Here is a 22,165-nt window from a genome sequence, read left to right as displayed (position 1 = left end):
ATTTCGTGCTATTTCTGTTCTCTGAAATGAGTATACTGTCCTACTCTTCTTTGTGAAGCGACGAGATTTATATGCGAAAAGCATGACATAAAAACTAAGTATTGTCACATAAAGCAAGATGAAGCTATAAAAAGAAGCCAAGGTAATGTGGGTGCCATTAAAATCCTGACACTGAGTGCTAGAAGTGGCTTAAATTTGCTGCAGTACTCCTGCTGTTCCATTTTATTAAGCACAGAAAAATATTGCTTTGCAGATGAACATTGTGATGTGGTAAATGTCTAGAATTTAACGGAGTCCATTATAATTGATGAAAATGTAGCTTTCATTACTTTATGAATGCCTTATTCATATATATTAAAAAAAAATCCAGAAAGAATATTTTCCCTAAGCGATTGCCAAGTAAGAGGGTAAACAACTTCTGCTAATGTACCTTCGTCTCTTCTCCAGGGCTGTCTCTGCTGCAGAGGAAAGGCTCTTGTTACACATCCACCAGCCCTCTCTGTAGCCCTCTTCCAAATCTCTCCCAGTGCAATGCATATAGCCCAGTAACAGCTGGCCACAGCTGGATGTGTTGATAGGGACCAAAAGCTTTTTCCCACTGCAGTCTTCCTGACTCTGTCTATACATTCACTCTTGTCTTAACCTTTAATGTCATATAGTCTTTGGGCCAGGAACAATATTGTATTTGCTTTATTGTGCTCTGACCGTGACAGGGATTTTTATGGTCTAACACAATATCATTTTCTTAAATGTAGACATGCTGCTGATTGGGGGAGGGGGGGGTCACACTGGCAGCAAAAGAATCTAGAATGTCTTTATTTGTTCACAGGAAGGATACACCATGAGTTCAAGTTTCTCCCTCCAGCCATAGCCTTGTGGTGCTTTGATTGTAACCACCTTCAAGAATAAAAGGGGAATTCTGCTCTTAAACATGATTTGGTCACCAGTATCTCAGTTAACACCATCCATAAAAGCATCTGTTTCTTTGTTACATGAGACAAATCTGAGACAACGGAGTTGAAATAGAAATAGTGTGGAGAAAAGAAAAAAATAATTCTTTTTAGCTATAAAAGACCAATCGCTATCCATATAAACAAATGAGGGTCTATTGAGTTTTGATAACTCTCTGTTTGTTGCTCATTCATGAAGAGGGATGAGGAGAAAATGTTCTGAGGCTTCAAAAAGCTTTTCTTTTCAAATTAGAGAATTACACAATGTGGTGCTTCAGTATCATGAACACCTGCTGACAGTATGATTGCAAAACAGGACATTCTCGAGGCTGCAGGAAAATGGGCACAAAAAAGAGAATCCTGTTATCAAGCAAAATATCTGAAAGCTGTGGTTTAGTGTGTGTTTTTTCTCTGACTTTTAAAAGCGTCACATCCTCAAATTCAGACAAGCAGATGGCTGCCAGAAATGCTCTGAAACCAGCAAGCTGCTTGCGTTGGACACATCATTTTGGTGTCTTGGCCTCTTGACTCACACATTGATTTTTATTTCATTTGGTTTTGATCCAAGGCAATTGGAGAGGATTTTAAAGTCACCACTGACCTCTGAACTTCAATGATGGCATTTGGGGGCATTTTATCTAAAAGAGGAGATAAGGGCAGAAATGGCTACTCACTCAGCTTCCAGGAGAAAAAAAAAATAATGACATCATTGTAGTTTTAGTTGAAGTAGCTGAAGGAAGCTGCTGAGGCCATACAGAAAAGAAATAATAGAGATGAAAAAATGTTTTGAAGAGTGTGCAGCCACGGCAGTGCTTCTTTTTTTTTTTTTTAAATGGCACACAGCCTTAGCTGATGATGAGCTCCTTGCTGGCTCCATGTACTTGCACTGTAGTGGCCCTAAGCTCTAAGTCACACCATTCCAACCAGACAAGGGTCTGAATTTCTGTTTCTTTCCTTTCTGAAAGAGTGTAGAAATGTAATTTTTGATATGAAAATGGGTTTTAGGAAACTCCAGCAAATGTGGAACAATGTAAATGTCTTGTCTGCAGCTCAAACTGCTCTGAGCACATAAAATCTGACCATGATGCCTTATGGAAGGAAAAAAATATACATCTATTTTTCTTCACATAAACAGCCCAAGACTTTGCTTTGAGCTTCTTCTTCCAAGTGTTAAATAGCTTGCCATACAGGCAATGAACTACTGGGGGATGGAGTATAAGGCTGATGAACATTCTACTTGCGAGCAAAGTTAAAGGTTATATAGTGAAGGTCAGCTGCAAGACAGAACTTAGCATCTGACAATGCCAAAATAATCTCTTTCTGTGCACACACCGATTCCTAACAGGAGAAGCATGGCCATCATTAGTGATGTCCATTACACACTGCTGGGAGATTCTCAGTCCCTCCAGGTGTGTAGGTATGTGGCCAAGCAGAGGGAACAGCATTAGAGGAACCACCCAAGTCCCAAGTCTGTGTCAGGACCAGCATGGGCCAGGCTGCTGCTTTTACTGGAGGGTGGGCTCTCACTGAGAGAACCTCCCTGACTCCTTAGCTCATTCATGATGCCTACAACTTACTTATCCTCACTGAAGTGGTGCTCTGCTCACATCCAGCTTACTTGCAACCCAACACTTGTACTATTCATGCAGAGACACTTATTAAAGAAATGTCATCAGCATCACAATACAGTTCTGCTGAAGTATAAGAGACCAGAGCTAGAATATTTCTAAGTGGGAAGTACTGTGCTGATTATTTCGTGATGTAGAGATAAAACACTGGTTTAGTTTATTTGAATCTAGTAAAATCTGGAAAGGGCTTATAAAATGTCATACTTTTCCCTTCTCTTAAGAAATTCTAATCTGGTTTCAGGGAAGACTGACAATCGTAAAATCAATCTGCCAAAGTTTCATTCACAACTTCATTGTGAAACTGTTACAGATACAACTAAGACTGCCAAACTCACAGGGGAGTGTGTGAATGCACACGCAGGAATGGAGAGTACATTTTCTTCCACCTGAGGCAAGCTGGCAACTTGGAGGAATAGAGGTGGATACCAAAGCTGATGCATCTTGATTGTACCAGCAGCTGGTTCGCTGCACCCAGAAAACACAGAAGACTGAAGAGAAAATGCACTATATCTACAGGTTGCATGCAGGCTGTTACCCTTGTACTTATGTTCATGTTGGTTATTATTATGCATGGAAGGAGGGAGAGCAGAAAACTTTGGTCCCTGGGGGTGGCATGCTGTCATGATTTTCAAGCTGGCTGCTCTGCAAGTAAAAGCCAGGGTGCTAGCAAGTCATGACTGCAGATTTTGATGCCTTGATTTCTGCTTCATGGATCGATATTAACAGTAATATTATATTTCCAGGGCATGCTCAACTGACAGAACTATTGATTATTTGGTATGTGGCGGTGCATTGATACTTGATAGCAAAATGGGACACTGAAACAATAAATGTGTAGTGGTTAACAAGCAACACAGGGCATTGAGTTTCAGTGGTACACAACTGGGATATCATTTTCAAACATGGAACATCTTTAGCATGTCAAGAATATAATTTTCTTATCTGACTTACTGAAACAACTAGGGAAAATACTTTCTTCACTGAAACCTACAGATTAAGGTCATGTTTCTAAATAAGTGCCAGATTCAATTAATAAGTTCTCCCCCATTGTGACCAAACACTTGAGATACTCCTGAAGGGAAAATATTCTGTTGGAAATGTTTAAACAAAATATTTACTGTATCATGCCATCTTGAGAGTGAAAAGATTTCAAAAGAAAGTTAATGACACACACTCCAGTGGCAGTAGTCAAGCCAAAGTTACATTTTCATGTAAGGTTTTGATTCACTATGAAAAAATACATAGGTATATTCAGGTGAAAATAACTTCAAATATAACTTTCTTTATCAAGCAAAGATTTTTCTCATACTTAAAAGACATGGCACCATATCCTCCCATGAGCCTTTTTCTAACATTAAAGCCTACAATTGTTTCCCGTGGATACGTTTAGCTATCAACCATCAGATCATTAAAATGAAATTATACAGAACACCAGCCTTATGATTGAAAAAGGAGCCTCCATATGGTGAGGGAGAAAGAAACTCTTTCTGTGAAGACAAATGGCACTTGCTATTGCAGGAAAGATCAAGTAAATGACTTAAAACATATCTGAGCTCAGAGAGGCAAGGGAGGTAACTAGTAAGTATGCAGAAAGTGCACCTGTACTATATGTGTCCTTTTCAGGGCTAATACAGACTTCTTTTCTGCTATCAGAATGTTGAACTCTGTCAGCTTATCTGCTTTAGCCTCCATCTACAGTTTGGAGAGGTCAGGGGCATGGGAGGCTCAATCAGCCTCTGATAGTGGCTCTATTCTCTCTTCTCTGCTGACAAATGAGTTTAAGGTGATGGAGTCCAGTTTCCCATCTGGGCCTGAGCCTCCTCTGCCACTAGCAAATTAAACATGCCCAGAAGTACTGCCAGACACGGACGCCAACTGGCACAGAATAGAATGGTTCATATCTCTGCTCACAACCATGTCTTAGTTTCCTTAACACAGCAGCTAAATGCAAAATGAACCCTGATCCATGCTTAGCAATGATTTAAGAGTTTGCTAGTTGTCATGGACCAAAAGTGTGCCAAGGTCACTAGTATGAGTATCCCCATGTATGCTCATTCCTCTGCACAGCAAATTTCACAGACACCACTTAGTTTGCTGAAGACAGATGCAGCCTAAGGCACTGGAATGACATAAACATCATCCTATCTCTTGTTTTGCCTAAGAGCACCAAATTCCAACAAAGTGAAGGGAGGTATATGGCACTAAATCTGGTTATAACAATTGCGTTCTTCTGGTTCAAGATATCACTCTTACTTAAATGAGAAACTGTAGATCTCTGCTGTCTGCAATCTAAGAATAATTGCAAGGAACCAGATGTTCCATGCTTAAATTGACTATGTTAGACAAACACAGCTTAACTTCATGAACTGTCCTCTTTTTCCCATCCCATAGCACTGTCATTTGTTTGATAGACTTTCTTCAATCCTTGCCACTTTAAATTTTATGCCCATAAAAAAGCAACCCACCTTTAGACATTGTGATGTGCTCTAACCATTCTACTCTGGAGAACCATAAGATGCCCTAGATGAGCTCCTGTACTAAGCCAAAAATCAGTTCATCTGTTTTCAGGAATCTCTCTGAGTTACAGAAAATGAAGACAAAATCATGCTTTGAGGATATTCGTATAGGGATTGTTTGGCAGAAGACCCAGCAGCACAAAACCAATCTCTCATCAAGAAGCAATGTTTTAATACAATGTCACCCAAGCCTGGATAACATCCTATACCTCACAGAGACCTATGTGTTATAAGGTGGTGAAGAGGGGCAGAGGAAACATTTTGTACCTTCGCCCTTTTCACCACACACCCCACAAAGCCTTCTCAGTGGAAAGTTTAAGAGGTTTTATCAGAAGCTGTTACACTCAGAAGGGTCCTTTCAGAGGAACTCCCCCTTTGAGCAGCTTCCATTGTGAAGCTGTCCATGGGCCGGGTATACTTCAGCAACAGTACATTTGGAGGAGGAGGCAAGCAACAGCAGGGCTACTACCCACCCTTTGATACACCTTTCTTTTCCTACTGAAAAGGTGGTGAAGGCAGCTAGTATCTCTTCATAGCTCCTGGACATCTCTGCAGCTCTAGTAGTTGCAGTTTAAGGCCCCATGTGGGCTCAGGCTTCCATGTTTCACTTTAGTTCCCTGTCTTGGGGAGCTATAATGCCAGGAAGATGACTTAATGCCATCAGAATCTAATGTCTTATGATCCTATCCTAAAAGGCAGGAGGAGTGGGAAGCTCAGCAGGCACCTGATTGAAGAGGCTGGGGGAGATAAGAAGAGATGGTGTCTTGCTGTGCACTTCCTCCACCTCCATAACCTTTTCATTTTCAAAGACTTTCCGTAGGGCTGTGGCAGCTATTGTTCTCCAGACCTGATGCATCAGCATCCTCACTACACTGGTAGCAGTTAGGGATTTGTGCACTGCTGGCCATTCTCTCTCTTCCCTTTGGGAAAAAAAAAAAAAAAAAAGCAACAGATCATTCGGCTTCAAGAGGAAACAAAACTTGTACAACATAGACATGCCATTCTAGCATGTGCCGGGCTATTTTGCATACTCCATAACAAACATGGGCATCCTGCATGTGTGTGGCTTATGCTCATGTATACCCATTTACATCAACACTGTGCTTCACAAATGCCCAGCCTTCTTTCCCAGAAGTGGCTTTGGCAGCCAGGTCAAACTTTGGCACAATAATTCCTAATGAGCAGAGTCAGCAACAATGAGCATTCTTCTTCATACTAGTTATGTCAGAATATCACTACTGGACATCAAGTTAGAAAGGAGTTTGATTTAAATCTACAATAAAGTGTAATGTGTAATCTTGTGCAGGTAGTAGGCAAGCTTGATATAAAATTTGGTTTCATTTCTCTCTGACTCCACTAAAACAAAAATGCAGCTAATACATTTTTTAAAACACACATTTTTTGTAGATAGAGTTGAAACAGGTTTAAGTACTATGGCTCTTATCTCAAAAATGACACAGACACTTCTATGCGTTTCCCTTCAGTCCCAGATAATCATGTTCACAATGTATATATGTTGGATTTGAGATTGCAGCTCCCTATGCTCCCTAGACTCCTGTCTATATCTAAAGGGGAGCTTCAGAAAAGAAGGGAACCGACTCCTTAGCAGAGTGTGTGGTGACAGGACAAGGGGAAATGTTTTCAAACTAAACAAGGGTAGATTTAGGTTGAATATAAGGAAAAGGTCTTTCACAACGAGGGTGGTGAGGCAATGGAACAAGATGCCCAGAGGTGTAGTTGATGCCCCATCCCTGGAGACACTCAGGGTGAGGCTGGATCAGGCCCTGGGCAACCTGATCTAGTTGTGGATGTCCCTGTGATTGCAGGAGAGTTGGACCAGATGGCCCCCAGGGGTCCCTTCCAACTCCAAGGATTCTCTGATTCCGTGACTATGACTCTGACTCAAGGTCTGTTTTAGTGTAGAATTTTCTGCCAAAATGGGGTTATTAGTGATAGCAAATGTTGCAATGTCACCCACAGGCTTGCTAGAATAGGAGGTCAGAGAATATCAGGGGTAAACTGTAGGCTGTGGTATTCAACTGGAGTTGGCAAACTTGAGTGTGTTTCAGTTGCGGGTTCCAATACTTTACTCACTCATTTTCAAAAGCTGATCCTGGCTCCACTGCTTTAACCCCCTGAATACACCAAAGAAGGATGTTCACTGGAAGGATCTCATAACAAAAAGACTATTTCTGTCCCTCTTACCATCACATCATAATCCGTCCCCTAATAAGGCTTGAGATCTCATCTGATCAAAAGGTCAGAAGATGCTGCTGCTAAGTATCACTCTGTGTTCAGCCAAAGGCATTTTTACTCTGTACAGCAGGCAGGGAAATGCTATAGCAAAGCCTTCAAATCTGTTTGTATAATAGATGAAGTCTTTGCTATGTAGCATTTATCTTCCTTCAGGGAGTGACACCTGATAAATAAATCTTGAGTTGCCAGTGAATTTAAATAAAATAAAGGTAAATCATATTCTTACATGCTGTAAATACATAGCCGCAGAGAACACAAGTTCCCTCTGTCCCACCATTTCCTGCTCTACAAAAGCTATACAGCAATGACCGTTCTCAATTTCTGCCACAATCAAGGGAACCCAAATCTTTGAAAACATGAAGAGCATAGTGATAGCATAGGAGGGAATTAAAAATACATCACTCATTTAGACTAATGAAAGGGTATAAACTGACATATTGCTTTCTAAAGTTAGCAAAAAGCAAAAGCCAAAGAGAGGGGCTATTAGCATATCAATAAGAGCAATGGAGTGAAAATGAGGACACAGAAAATGGTGGGATGCCTCTCTCCATGAAAAACACTAGGGTGGGCAATTTTCTATATATCCTAGGATGAATAAAACACCAAACAACATCCTATCAAACACCACCATGCTGGCCAGCCAGACACCACTGCACTGCTGTGTGCAGGTGGCTGCAGCTCCATCATCAGTCCTGTGCTGCTCCTTTGCCTGCACAGCTAGCATGGCCGATGACTGCCTACCACCCAGAGCCCTCATCTAGCTCATCTGCAGAGCTAATCTGTGAGAGCATCACAACTGGAAAAAGCACTGACTTGTGTCTCCGACACACCTGATCAGTGGTCACAACTGCATTAAGAATCTGTGTTTCCCAAACTCCACACTAACCCTGCTCTCCAGATGCGCAGCTACGCACCACAATGGGCAGACAGTGCCTTTAACAGCAACTGGCAGTCATTTTGCTCCTCTCTGTGTTTTCAAAGCTGAGAGACATCAAAGATTATTTGAAAAATCATGACTATTTCTCCCTAAGAAGCTACACTGGTAATAGGCTTCAGGAAAAAAATCCTTCTAAATGCAAGTGATAAGCGTAGACCGTGAAGGCTGACAGGACTGATTATAATTATCACTGCGAGGGAACCAGCACTAACCTCCCTTCTGGAAGGCAATGACAATTCCTGGAAGGGAACATGCAAGTGGATTATCATAAACAAAATCATTGCATGTGGAACTGACGTGCGCTGAGAAATGAAATAAGACCTTGATTTAGAAGGGAAAAACAAAACAAAACGAAACAAAACAAAACAAATAAAAGAAAACACTTTGAGCACTCATTCCTGTTTGTTCCTGTAGAATATAGTATTCACACTCTAAAGTTTACTGACTTCAGAATGATGCATGGGGTGAAGTCATGCATTTAAGAGGTGTTTGGAAAGGAAGGATCTCTTCTGAAACCATATTTAAAGAAAGTGCTCGGCAAAATACCATGAACATAGTGCCTCAGAAGGCACACTGGTCCAGACTGAGCTAAATAACCAGAACTAAGACAAAACTCAAACCTTGAATCAACCTCTTCCCCTCCTCATGTCCTAGAAGGAAGAAATCCAAACAGAATCAACATAGAGGTCTTTAAATTGAATCTATACTTTAGCTGAAACACAATGATATTAGCTTTTCAACATATTTCCAGGAGTCCTAGATATAATAGGTAGTATACCTTCACAATCATCCTGTCCTAACCTTCATTGTGCTTTCTCTGTCAGCATTATATTTTTCATAGGTTGCGGATTGCTTTGCTGTTTCTCATTCTATTTCCACTGGAAACTCAGAAATTGAAAAACTTGGTCAATTTGGAATAGGAGTAGAAGCACAACAGATTTTTCTTTCTGAACAAAGGGAAATAGACATTATCTCCTTAATAGTGGGCTATAACTGCAAAGAAGATGAAGAGGAGGGCCTCAGAGTCAAAGACAGTTCGAGGAGTTTCATTCTCATTATATCTCAATGGAGTGAAGCAAATAAATTGCACAAGGAGACATATGGAAGCTCGCTACGCAAATGGCCTATTTAAGGCTCTTACTTCCTAATTAGGTCCCAGTGTCAGGAGGTTGATAACAATTATTCACATGTAGATCATTTGGATACAATATAAACTGTTATAAAACCCAAACCATCATAATGGTATGCATTAAAAAGAAGTCCTTTTTTGCTTGATCTTTTAGACTCTTTCACTTAGCACTTGGAATGTCAGTTTCTGTGCTATGCAGATCCCAAGTTTTGTATCTAATTCTTCAATAATGAGTTTGGAAGGGGAAAAACCTTCACAACCATAATAATCAGTCTTACCTTATTCACAGATTTTGTCACCGGACTCTGCACAGGGAACCCACACTCTCTTGCTAAATTCTTCATCTGGTTCTGTGGCATTTCCCAGAACAAAGAGAAAAGAGAAATATTAATTGTGGACATGAAAGGGCAGAAAATGATAACAAGTATCTGAATTTTTACTCTTTTCCAATTCATTACATACTTCTTTGTGCACATCACCCAGAACCCTTTGAACTAAGGTTCACTCCAGTTGCCTTGGCTCTTAGTTTTGGAAGGTCCTCCAAAATTCTCCTTAAACCATGCAGAGGGACAAGTTTCTCCTCTGTGTAGCTCAGGTAAATGCAGTGGCAATATAGTGCCATCATGACTTTGCACAGTGGCCATGAGGCACATCCCAAACTGTGATGACTAGGAGCAGAGCCACAGATTCCTATGACAACACACACTGCTAAAACTTGGGAGGATCAGGAAAGGTATCCCATGATGCCAGAATCTGCTTTGTTTAAGACTTAAAGCAGAGGGCTAAAGCCAAGGATTAACATTTTGCAAAAATGTTTAAAACAGGGAAATTTGTTTTAATTCAATATAATTCCTGTAGCAAAAGTTGTATTTAAAAATTCTTCTCCCCTCCCACCTCATCCCCTCTCTTTGTCCACCTCTTGAGCCCTTCCCACAAAAGGTGAAATATTTCACATTTTCACCTGTAGTAATGCATATCACACAGTGCTTTCTTTGCTTTGCTTGTCACTGATTTTGCCTGTGGCATCTTTTAAAGCAACAGCCTGTGCAAAGATAATAGGTGGCACAATTCTCTGTAACTGGAATCAGCAACAAATCAGCCATCTGCCACTCCAGGGGTCTGAGATTAACCTAACTACTGGACTGTGACTGCAAAGCATTTGCACATTTAGATTACAGAAGTCTGAGGCTACTGGTCCAAAAAAAATTACGGGGAGTGGGGAAGGTGTGGGGAGAAGGAGTGGAAGAAAGCATTGGAAGAGCCTCTGGATTAACCCTTCCGCATGGAATTAATCTCATAACAACTCCAAGCAAGAAAGGTTTCATTGTAAGATATTAAAAAGAGGAAGGGTTTGAAGTAAGCAACTTGAGATTCATGAGATACTGTGCTTCAAGGAAATACAGCCAGAGAAATCTTTAATACAGGCAGAAATAAAGACAAAGACACTCAGCTACACTGTCACTGCTTCACAGTGTCAGATGGGAAGTTATGATCAGATGGCTTCTCTGGACAACAAAAAAAGCACAAGAGAAATGTCTTTGTCCCAGGATGGGCATCCTTAAACAAGCTCTCATACTTCAGAGAGTCGTCAAGACACTGAGAACATAGATCTGAGCAGTAGATTTACAATATAAAGCTTTTAGGAAGCTCTCTTCATTTTCTATTCTCAGTTTATCTTCCTAAATATCATCCAACACAATGCTGCATTGCACACATGAATACAATTGGAATACATTAATTATTTGTCCATATATTTGGAATTCCATCTATAGATCTATTCACTAATTGTTATTTGGAAAGTGAAGTACTGAGAGGTTTAAATTAGAAGAAAATACAAGTTGACTGGACATCTCAAAACATGAGCTGTGCTCTGAGCAGGTGCGTGAGTGTTAGGACAGCTGCCAGGGTCTCCTCTGTTCACTTTGATGTGGGCTTTAATCCCCACTCCCAGTGTTTGCTTTTCCAGGTTGGTATATCATGGAGAGGGATCTCAGGTTAAAAAGAGTGGGCTGTGCCCAGAGGAAGAGCAGCAGCACCAGCCAAAACCATCAGCAAGGACATCTGGGAAATTCAGGCTTATTCTGCATGGTATGTACCTTTGGTGAGGATGGTAGCTTAAATACACAATTCACCCTCATTAAGTCTAAAGAGGCAACGGAAAAGTAAACAGCAAGCCCATGTGTGCACATGCAAACACATATATTTATGTGTGTACTTTATTCACTAAGAGCAGGTGGCATCTGGTGGAAAGCACAGTAGCATGGCAATTATGCCAAGTTACTTGACCAACCTACCAACCTTTTTGTTGACATTTGCCATTTTTTTCCCCACCCACTCCAATGATTCCAAAGCTCCTCACTTGTGACAAAGAGAAAAAGAGCAAGAAGACACAACACCATCTCTTCTGCTCAAGACTAAGTCAGGCTACAGAGACTACACGGTTAGAGGAACAAGGAGAGAATGATCACTGCAGACATCCTGCTCCATACAAAGGTGGCTCATGTCACACCAAAAATGAATACATATCCTAGCAGTGTTAATCTGGGATCGTGTTTATGATACTCTGAGAGGAAGGAGCATTGATCTGTGAGGAGCTGTCACTGGATAAGACAAGGATAAAGGAACGTGGCTGAATAACAACTTTTCGGTCACAATCTATTTCTCACATTATTTCCAACAGGCACTGACTAAGCAGAATCAGGTCCTCCAAAACCAGGCTTACATGTTTAGAACCAACAAGAGATTTGAAGAGATTTGGGTACATACTAGGGCATGAATTCCAGGTGAAATAGAAGTCATCAGGATCATCCCATATTTGGGACTACAAACTGGGCCAAGCTAATAACATGCAAGCCTATGAGATGCAGCAAGATGAGGAGCCTTTGCCCAAGACGGTATTCTTGAAGCTGACCTGCTGGCTGCTGATAAAACAAGACCTGGATCTGTTGTCAAACCCATGGTCAGGGGGTTTACCTTCCATCTCTAATTACCATCAAGGCAACCTGAAGCTGGAGATCCAAATTCCAGTATGATCCAGACAGAAATGTGTGTGTAAATGTGTCAGGGCAAAGATTTTTTTGCTTTCAACTTCCATATTGCATTCCTACAAGAACGTTTCTAGATGCTGGCAATCATTTCAAAATGGTTAACGATTGTACTACTCACATGTACATTTTCCCACCCTATGAATGAAGGCAAGAGGGGAATAACACAAGCCAAAACCTTCCCCTTCAGACAAAAACCACAGCAAAACTCCAGTCCAACCCATGTGAATCAGCTAATGTTATGAATTGTTGTCAAAGTTTCATACCTCTATTATTATATCTTTTCCCCAGGTAGGCTTTGCCCCAGGAAGGGGCTTTTAAAACAGAAATCCCACCTCTGCATTAAGCAAGGGTGTGGCTGGCCACTTAATTGTGGCATGCAGCCTGGAAGTTGCCACATCCCTCAGCAAATGAGAAGCACATGGGAGCACCGATGCAGACAACACTGCACCTTGCAGAGATTCGCGTGTCCTACAAGTAACCTTGCATCATGATACAAGGAGAGCAGCCTTATGGGTACTGCAAGGGGAGGAGGACAGCAAGGAGGGGGGAAAGGAGTGGCAATGGGAAAACAGTCAGAAAACTCCCTGGGAATACAGTCTTCTATTTCTTCCTAGGAAAAACTGTAAGAAAAAAAAAAAAAAAAAATCATCTTTCTGAGCTGGGATTTCAGCAAGCAGGAGGGGATGGATACTTTAGCTCCTTCTGTTACCCGTATATAATCCTTTACATATGAGCTTAGTAATATGCACAACAAGGCTAGGAATGGGCGAAAACATAGCATTTCTGCCTGGCATTATGCTGTGCCCAGGGAATGTGCTGTTGGGGATGCTGGGGTCTGCATGGCTCCTGCTCCCCCCTCTCTGGGATGGGATCGTGCAAAGCCAGGAACAAGAATCCCTAAATATCACTGGGGATGGGCAAAGAAAGAATAGGGTGGCATTTAAAAGGTACAAGAGGAGGGAGAAGACTCCTGCATCCGACTGGCGGCCCCGCACTACAGTCATTCTTATTCCTGGCACGTTTCACCACTCTCGAGAGCAGCCCTGCTTGGAAATATTAGTGCGGCACAGAGCGCCGTTTTCGAGTTGCTGCAGCTCCTTCTTGGCACCGGTTCAGCTTTTTGTCTTTTCTTCTCCTCCGAGCACGCAGCAGAGGGAGGAGGAGAGGAAGGACAAAAACAAGGCGCTTCGCTCCAGCGTCGCATTCCTCCCCTGGCACCCCCAGCATCAACCCCACACCTCTGGCCTGCTCCCACCCAGCCCCACTCAGCAAATGTAAATCTTCCCACAGCAGCCAGCCCATAGCTTCCTTCCCCCTCCTGCCATCCCTTTTCATTGCTTTCTCCTTTGTACTCCTCTAAATTTTTCCAGCCAAGCGTTGCAACCTTCCATCCCCCCTCCTTTCTCCTCCACCCCTCACCCTCCCACCTCCTCCCCATGCATTGGAAAAAATTGTGCCATGGTTGCCAATGTCCTGGCATCTCCTTGTAGCAGAGGATGATGGCAGCTCCCTTGTGCAACCCTAGATCCCTCAGTCAATCTCATCCCAAATGGGAGCTGTGAGGACTCATGTGTATACTCACTTGCACATCGGTGTTGTTCTCCATTTGCATCCCTCGATGTAGCTTTAAATACAAACTTCCTGCAAGCAGGCATTTGGCTACCAAATGCCTCCTCATGCTTGGGGCCAGGGAAGAAACAGAGGTGGAATAGTGAGGGAGGGAGGGTGTATTTTTTCCAGCAACCCAAACATGGCACAGAGCTCTTCCACCAACTTTGTCCCAGGCTGCTGTGCTGGCAGCCAGCTGCTGGTTCCAGCCTGGCACCCACTTTCATTTATTTTTCTCTGCTTTTAAACTCTCTCCTCCAAATATTTATACCCTTATTTTCTTCTCTCTCCTTTTTTTAATCCTTCTTTTCCCTCCTAGTATGTCTGCAGGAGGGGCTCTTCCCCACTCCCACCCACAAATCCAAAGCAGCATATGTGGAAGGAGCAGCAATGAGAGTGAAACATGATGCAACACTCAATGGACCAAGAGGGAGGGGAGGAAAAAGCCCATATGTACACACAACATATGTATGCTCTCCTCTGAGGAAGGAGGAAGGAGGGAGAGATGCCCTGAAAGCAGGCAAAGCAGCCTCACAGACGCCAGGTTGAGAAAACTCCATCTCCCTTCTTGTGGGAGCTTTGGCTGGGGGGCAAAATGCATTTCCCTCATGGGAAAGGACTCAAGAGAGCCAACTTTCTGCCCAGCGTGACTCCAACTAAATCAGTTTGAAACGCGCATATTCATAGCAGAGACAAAGTGGTGTTAAGTGCACATCATCTGTTGCCTGGAGGGAAGAGGTATTTTGGGGTAAATAATAAGAAGTATGTTGCTGATGCTGAAGGTGGTGTGGGAGTGATGTGCAGGGAGGAGAGAAGAAGCACTGTGGGTTTCAGCATGGCAAAAACAATGGCAGGAGTGCATTAGGCTGCAAGCCAGGCTGGAGATCTAGAGCACAGGACAATCCTGTGAGCAGCCAGTGGGATTATCTGTGGGTTTTGAGGAGTCAGGCTAGGCTCCCTTCTCTGCTGGGAACATCAGAAGTGACTCCTGGGGAGTCAGGGCAGAAGGAAGGCTGTGGGACAGATGGGCACATGCTGCATCCCAGCTCTGGTGCTTCCACTTGCTGCAGCTATGAGTCCTTTGGGAGGACCTAAAAAGCACCTGGCTGGTTCTTACCAATCATGTTATGGCCACTCTGGGGAATAGCAGAGCAAACAACTGGAAAGCTGGGTCACAGAGACAGACCACAAGACAGACAGACAGCATGCTCAGGGTGATACAGACAAAACAGCAGTGTCCTGAGCAGCTGCCTAATATGTATCTTGGCAAAATCTCTCCTGGCTGTGGATAAAGCAGAAATCACAGGCTGGAATCGTAAAGACATCAGTTGGTCTGACTTTTTCTTCCCTGGTCTGCATGCTGAATGCAGCAGGAATGCAATGGGCTGGCGGCATAGAGTATCTGCCAGAAGCCATTCGGAAGAGCTGATCCTTCAACTGATGCCAGCTGCTGTGTATGCTGCAGTCAATGGGCAAACACTGAAGTGGGCTGAAAATAAGTAGATACCCTGGAATAGCCATGGTTATTAAGGGGCATACGTAAGTGAACACTAAAACCCTGTGCCCATCCCTTTAGGAGCAACACCACCACTACTGGGACGCATCCACTGCGCAAGGTCCTACGTTAGAGCTTTCTCCAGGCTAGTGCAGCATGTCTGGCCCTTGCTTGGTTGGATGGAGAAACATTCAGGTAGGATCCCAAATGTCCTCCTATGAGTTGTGGCTTCATTGTTCAAGACGGATTACGCAAGGATATCACTCATCATTGGCACTGGCTCATCCTAACATCTGCTTCCAAACAGAGCCATCGTCAGACTGTATCCCCTCCTATGATTTATTCTATGATTTTTTCTCTTTATTATTCCTCAGACTTAGGGTAGGTTTCTTCCCTTTCCTCCAGTCTTGAGGGCCTGCTGGTCACATCTGGCGAAGTGGATGAGTCCCTCATGTGTGTCTGTGGCTAAGGAGACTGAATCTCACTTGGAGGCCACCACAGAGAAACATCTCTGCCTGGAGGTATCTGCAGTTCATTGAAGGGATTCACAGGCAGAAGCATTTTCAGATGCTTTGAGTGGAAGGGAACTATAAATAAAAGATATTACAGACTAACAAGTTCTCAGTTGCAAACTGGAGTGGGAAAGAATATTTTAACATCCTCTTTCTAGGCACATTAACTATTGGCAGACATGATCATTCAGGTCCTCAGAGCTGAAAACTTCACAAAGCATGCAGGATATTGAGTCCACACATTCCATCTCCACTTTCAATGGCTCTAAAACCTACCCTGACCTATGCTATGCTCCTCATGCACAGACAGCATCCAAATGCTGTGTCACTTTAGGGGTCATGTCAGTGAACATACACTACATGGTGATCCTTTCCAGGAAAACTGGGGACTACTGCTGCTGTAAGCACACAATAGACCCTGCCTAAAGATTGTTATTAACTGGCTTCTGATGCTTTCCTTCCCAGAGTGAGCAAGCACTTTGTATCAATCTGGCTTGCTTTAGTGCAGTGACCCACCACTGTGCTCTGCAGCTGAAAGTTCAGGTCCCAGCTGTGGGGCTAAACTCTTGCTGACACTGTGCTGATTTCTCTGCCTCTGTCACCCACACTATCAGTGTGTGTGTGGGGGGGTGTATGTTGGTTTTTCCAGGCTGAGAAAGACAGAAAAAAATATCTGCAATATGTGGAGAAGATGCAGCAACAGAGAAGGGGGACAAAGTGATGCCAATGTGCACTGTTAGGCTAAGTGCAGGAAATCCTTCAGACAGCACAGGGCATTTCATTGCTTTCTTCTTTTTCTTTCTCCTGAAAGGGAGATCTTGCTGGAGAGGCAATTAAAATGTTATGAGCAAAGAAAGGCATCCTCTTTTAGGATGCTTTGAAGAACTTCTGTTTGTGCACTTTCATAGGGAGAGACGTGCATGGGAGAAATCACTGTTTAGTGATGGGTGAGCTACTAAAGATTTGATAGTTTATTTTGGATGGGGATCTACATGCAGATGGTTATCTAAGGACCTCAGTCCTCAGAGCAGGGCTGAAAATGTCTTAAGAAAAATCTCTTGTTGTATGATTTCCAGTATCTCTCAGAGCAGTCGCTTATGCCAAAAATACCATGAAAACAGCTTTTTTTCTTCTTCTTTTATGCAGTGTTTTGGCTCTTCTGCTTCTAGTTCCAAGCAAAACCTAAAACCGCAAAGTCTTTGACTTAAAGGTTGGACTGTGCTTATTTAAGTTCAAGCCATCCTGGTTCTCATGACTGCACACATACAAGGGAAATAAGGAAAAGTGATCCTGTGATTCTATGGAAACCTTTAAAAGAAAAAACTCCCTGAAAACTGTCAGGAAAAAAAAAAAAGTCTTCCCTAAGAGGACTACAAGCCTTGATTTCTCAGGTCTTATGTAAACTACTTATCTGGCTAGTCTTGCTATAGATAGCATGCAAGATCACAGCATTGCCAATTCAGATGAGCCTGTTAGCCTTGAGTCATTATTAATCAGTAAATACTATTGAATCAATAAACAAAATAAGGTCTTTGAAGAGACCCTTGTTTCCCCAGCCAATCTTGAAACTCATCAGATATGCAATGGACATAATTTGACAGAGAAGGAGGAAAGAAAACACTTTGAACATGATATAGTGCTCTTCAGCTTTCTTAAATCAGAGTATAATTGAGATAAAATAGCCTGAGGATGATGCTGTTGGGATGAAAGCTGTATGCTTTACTTCAGTCCCCTGAACAAAAAGCGTTGCTTCAAGGCTGGTAAAAATCTTTGGCTGGATGCACATCAGGATATCTCAAGTAGTATCGCTCAACATGTAAGAACAGGTCAGCATATGTTGTAGGATGTTGCCAGCTACCCCAAGTCCCTGGACTATTAACCCCCAAAAGGATAGGAGAACATTAATTCAATGTACATATAGCAAGGAATCTATGTTTCATCTACTGAAAACCAGGTGGTGTACCTCCTTCACGGCTTCCTGTAGTCTTTTTCTACCTTTATTATTATTTTTTTATTACTCAAGCCTCAGTCTTCAGCTCATCCAAATGGTTTGGAGATCAAGATTCAGATTGTTCTTTAGATGGCAGAAATGACGGTAACTCAATCCATTCAACCCCATCAGCAGAATTGACTGACAAAGTCAGCGTAGACACAGCCAACACTTAATACTATGCAGATTCCCAAAACAAGGACTTTGCTTTCCATTCAACACAGTGCATTCAGTTCAAGTATTTTCCCACTGCAGTTGGTTGCATTTCTTCTGGTTAACCAAGACAGATACGGGAGGCCCAGGTCCCCATTTGTGCAAACTGGGAGTAGTTCCATTCCATGCTGCATGCTGAGCTCTTCACAAGATCTACTCATCGTGTCCTGTTAAGAGCAGCAGGATGCTGATCATTTTTGTGAAAACTTGGCTCCTCTTCAGCATCTTAGTTTAGATGCTTAGGGAGGAAGGGATGAGTTTAACTTTTGGCTTGAAGGAAAGAAAGTAGAAAATCTGGACCCTTTCAAGTGCTGAGAAATCTGGCCCTGAGCTTTTCTGAAAAAGTGACCCAGTCTATCTAGCCATTATACCTTTCTCTGCCAATGACTAACACATGGATTGATATTTCCTTGTAGGAAACATTGGCGAAGGACCGGGGTTCCCATTCACTCGTGCTGTTTACTGCTCCCTAGAGTGCCCAGGCTTCAGCGCTGCCTGAGCAGACTGCTCTGCAGGTGTATGTTTTGCACGCCAAAACGGGTTGTAAATCAGAGTAGAGGAAGAAAGGGCTGTAACAGCACTTGTTTGTAGAAGCGACCATTGGAAAAGGATGTTGACCGTGTTCATTTTACAGGTCTGATCTCCTAAATCTGCTTTTGCTCATGCTGCACAAGAGGGATTGAGTCCCAGCTCAGAAATCTAAGGAGCATAGCAGTAATTTGCCAGAGATTACACATGGGGTGAATTTGTCCCTGATCTCTGTTATTGGTTTTCAAAAACAGATATTCTCATACCCTTTCGGACAGATGGTTGCTCCTATTATTTCTTATGTTAGATTTCCCATTGAGGCTGAAAGCAAATCCATGTTCAAGCGGAAAGTAAACAACCTGCAAATTCAGAAGGCATTAACTCTAACTGCCAAAGCATTTGCTACGTATGCCACAAATGTCAAATAGATAGTTTCCCACAGCACTGAGCCTAGACACATAGCTAAGTAACACAGCAAAACCTTCCACACAGCCTGAAAACCCATCCTGTGCAAAACATGCTCTCCTCCTGCGTTCAAGGGCCAGAGCCTCAGCTGGAGTGAATTAATATCTTTGTCCTAATTTGAATAGAGCTATGTCATTTTATACTAGATGAGGGTTTCACCCTTTGCAGGATGAGTGTGAAATGGCTACCCAATACCTACATATAAATATTTTTAACAGCATGATTTGAGAAAAAAAAAAAAAAGATAATGTATTTTAAAGAAAGAGCACTGTGTAAGATTCTCCTTTTAAATGTCCATGATTAATTTCTAAAGGAAGTTATCACAGATTGACCCTAAAAAGTCAGGTTTTATAAAAAAAAAGGATGTAAATAACAAAATATAGAAATACAAATGACGAAAGTTATACCACTTAATTTGGTTCCTAATACCTTCCAAAATGCCTACAAAAAGTTCCCTGTCAACCCAAGCATGACATCACATTATAGGGAATTCAGAAGATGATAAAGGACTCAATAAACCAGTTTATTTTTTTCCTGCCAGAGCCCTGTGACAGAACAAAGGTTAATAGGCGTGAATTGGAATGTAGAAAGATATGTACGAACATGAGGAAAAACTTCTTTCCTTTGAAGGTGACAGAGCACTGGAACAGGTATTCCAGAGAGGTGGTGGAGACTCCTTCTCTGAAGGTATAAAAGTCTGCCAGGTTGCTTTCCTGTAACCTATCACAGAGAACCTGCTTTACCAGGTGAGTGGACTAGGGGATCTCCAGAGGATCTCCTTTTCAATTCCAACAGTTTAGTAATTCTGTGTACGAAGAGGACAAAACCCACGAAGCCAAACCTTATAAACAAACAAACAAAAAAAGCCACTCATATATTTGAAGTGATCTGAACATTAGCATATCAGTACCATGGTGTGCTCCCCAGCTGTAAAGATGTGCAAGGTTTTTTTTCTGGTATATTTTGTTGTAAATCCTGAATGAAATTTCTGAAATTAAATTCTGCAAATCAGAACTCTTTCTATTCAAATCAATGGAATAAATTCAGGAAAGTTACCCCAACTTAAGCCTATAATATTTATTTTAAGAGGTCAGATTCTCAGACTCAGATTCAAAAAAATGACTTGAGTTGTTAAAGATGGTGGTAATGGGAAACCACTAAAAAACCACTAAACTATTTAACTTAAAGCCACTTTAGGCTGATGTGGCTCATCACATCCTTCTTCCTATAGCCATCCTTATTTTCCCTTCATTACCCAGTGTAAGCAGACAATCAGCAATGTTTTGTCCCTTTATAGAATCTTCCATCTGAGGATCTAGAAACACTAGGTAAACATTAATGAATTAAGCTTCTTAACACTCCCTGCAAAACAGATACTGCTATCTCCTTTGTACAGACTACAGAAGAGGTGCAGCTTTGCCAGGGGTTGGAGTGGGCAGCAGCAGAGCTGGGAGCAGGCTCTGGATCCTGAACCTCAGGCTTCACTGTGTTTTCAGCTCAAATACACAAGGCTTTCACTGGATGTGAGGAATATCTGTCATTTTCAGATTATGATAATTGTCTCCTGGGACTGCCCATGTGCCCTGATTTCTGACAGCTGGAAACACTGCAGGGTTGAAGTTCTCTCTGTTCAGAGAACTTAAGTTCCACTTGCTCATTTTTCATCAGAAACAGTTGTCCATCACCCATTGAATAGGGTCCTCTGATACAGTAAACAAGAGAGAAAACTTGGACAAAAAAACATGAAGGTCTAGGAGTGCTCCTTTGCTTTTAATTGCATATTTAAATGCCCTTACTTTTTTCTCACATAGAGGAAATGCAAACCATTCAATCCTGCTTGCAAGTCACAATGATAGGTGGAAGTTAAGAGTGTTTGAAAGAAAACCTGAAGGTTTTGCTTCCAACACCATGAAGTGCTTAGATCCTAGGCAAGACTTAGGATGGACCAGACAAATTGTCCTTTTTTTTTTTTTTTTTTTCCAAAGCACAGTCCATTTGATTTAAAATCAGCTATTGTCTGTTGCCTATTTGAAGCATATTTCCACATAGCCCTTCTCCAACTGCATGGAAATCAGACAATTTCCATGATGATTCTTCTGTCTAAAAATACACATCCCCCCCTCTCTTCAATTTATCACTGAGCCAGTCAGCCTGTTTATTGTTGAAGTTTTGCCCATTTAATAGTGCACTTAGGAAAGCTTAATACAAACATTGACCAATTCATTGCTGTCACAAAAAGAAAAGCCTTAGAAATCATCCATCTGAGCAGGAGTCAAGAGTAAGAGTTTCTTAGTTAGAGATCAGTCTATGGAAGCTATTCTAAGCACACCAGATTTAGGGGGGAGGCTGGAGAGAGGGGAGGGAAGAAAAAAAGGAAAAAAATACCCTATTTTCTTTCATAGAGGAAAAAAAAAAGATGACAATAGCAAGTAAACTATTTTTTTTTTTCATTCAAAATTTACTGGTGAACTTAGATCCTAGAAATGGGGCACTGCAAAAGAGACAGGCATTTGACATATTCAGTGTTCTGATTTGTGAACTATTAGCAGATTGCTATTTGCCTAAAATATGTATTTGAAATTCCTTTCTAAAAACTTCTTGATCTCTTCCCAATTCATGAGCTGTTAAATGTCTGTACAACATGGCAATGTTTGTCTCCTGAACAGAGGGACATTACAATCCCTAGAAGCAGGTTTCCTGTGGGAATATTAAAGGCAGTATTCAGGAATATTCTCCGGTATTCGTGGCCTCCACAAACACTCCAACTCAAAAACATGTTTGCTGTAATATTTGCCAAGAGCAAACAAGACGGAATGATGGGAGAAAGTGTACAAAGTCTGACCAGGCTTATAAAAGCTGAACAGCTAATGAATACTTGTGGAAAATGTCTT

General features: G+C 42.0%; 1 protein-coding gene across 2 annotated transcripts in view; it reads right to left on the bottom strand.

Moving 5' to 3' along the window:
* Nucleotides 1-22,165, bottom strand: part of SETBP1 (SET binding protein 1) — a 264,102-nt gene that overhangs the window by 134,341 nt on the left and 107,596 nt on the right. For both annotated transcript variants that reach the window (XM_065747106.1, XM_065747107.1), the window contains one exon: nt 9,695-9,766. In XM_065747106.1, coding sequence (XP_065603178.1) covers nt 9,695-9,766 — 72 coding nt within the window. The remainder of the gene's footprint in view (nt 1-9,694; nt 9,767-22,165) is intronic.

This window comes from Cyrtonyx montezumae, unplaced genomic scaffold (assembly GCF_038088225.1).
Source record: "Cyrtonyx montezumae isolate F1298 unplaced genomic scaffold, pur_monq_1.0 scaffold_41, whole genome shotgun sequence".
In the NCBI taxonomy this organism is placed as follows: domain Eukaryota; kingdom Metazoa; phylum Chordata; class Aves; order Galliformes; family Odontophoridae; genus Cyrtonyx; species Cyrtonyx montezumae.
Note: the sequence above shows the minus strand (reverse complement) of the source record. Positions and strands in the feature narration are given on the sequence as shown.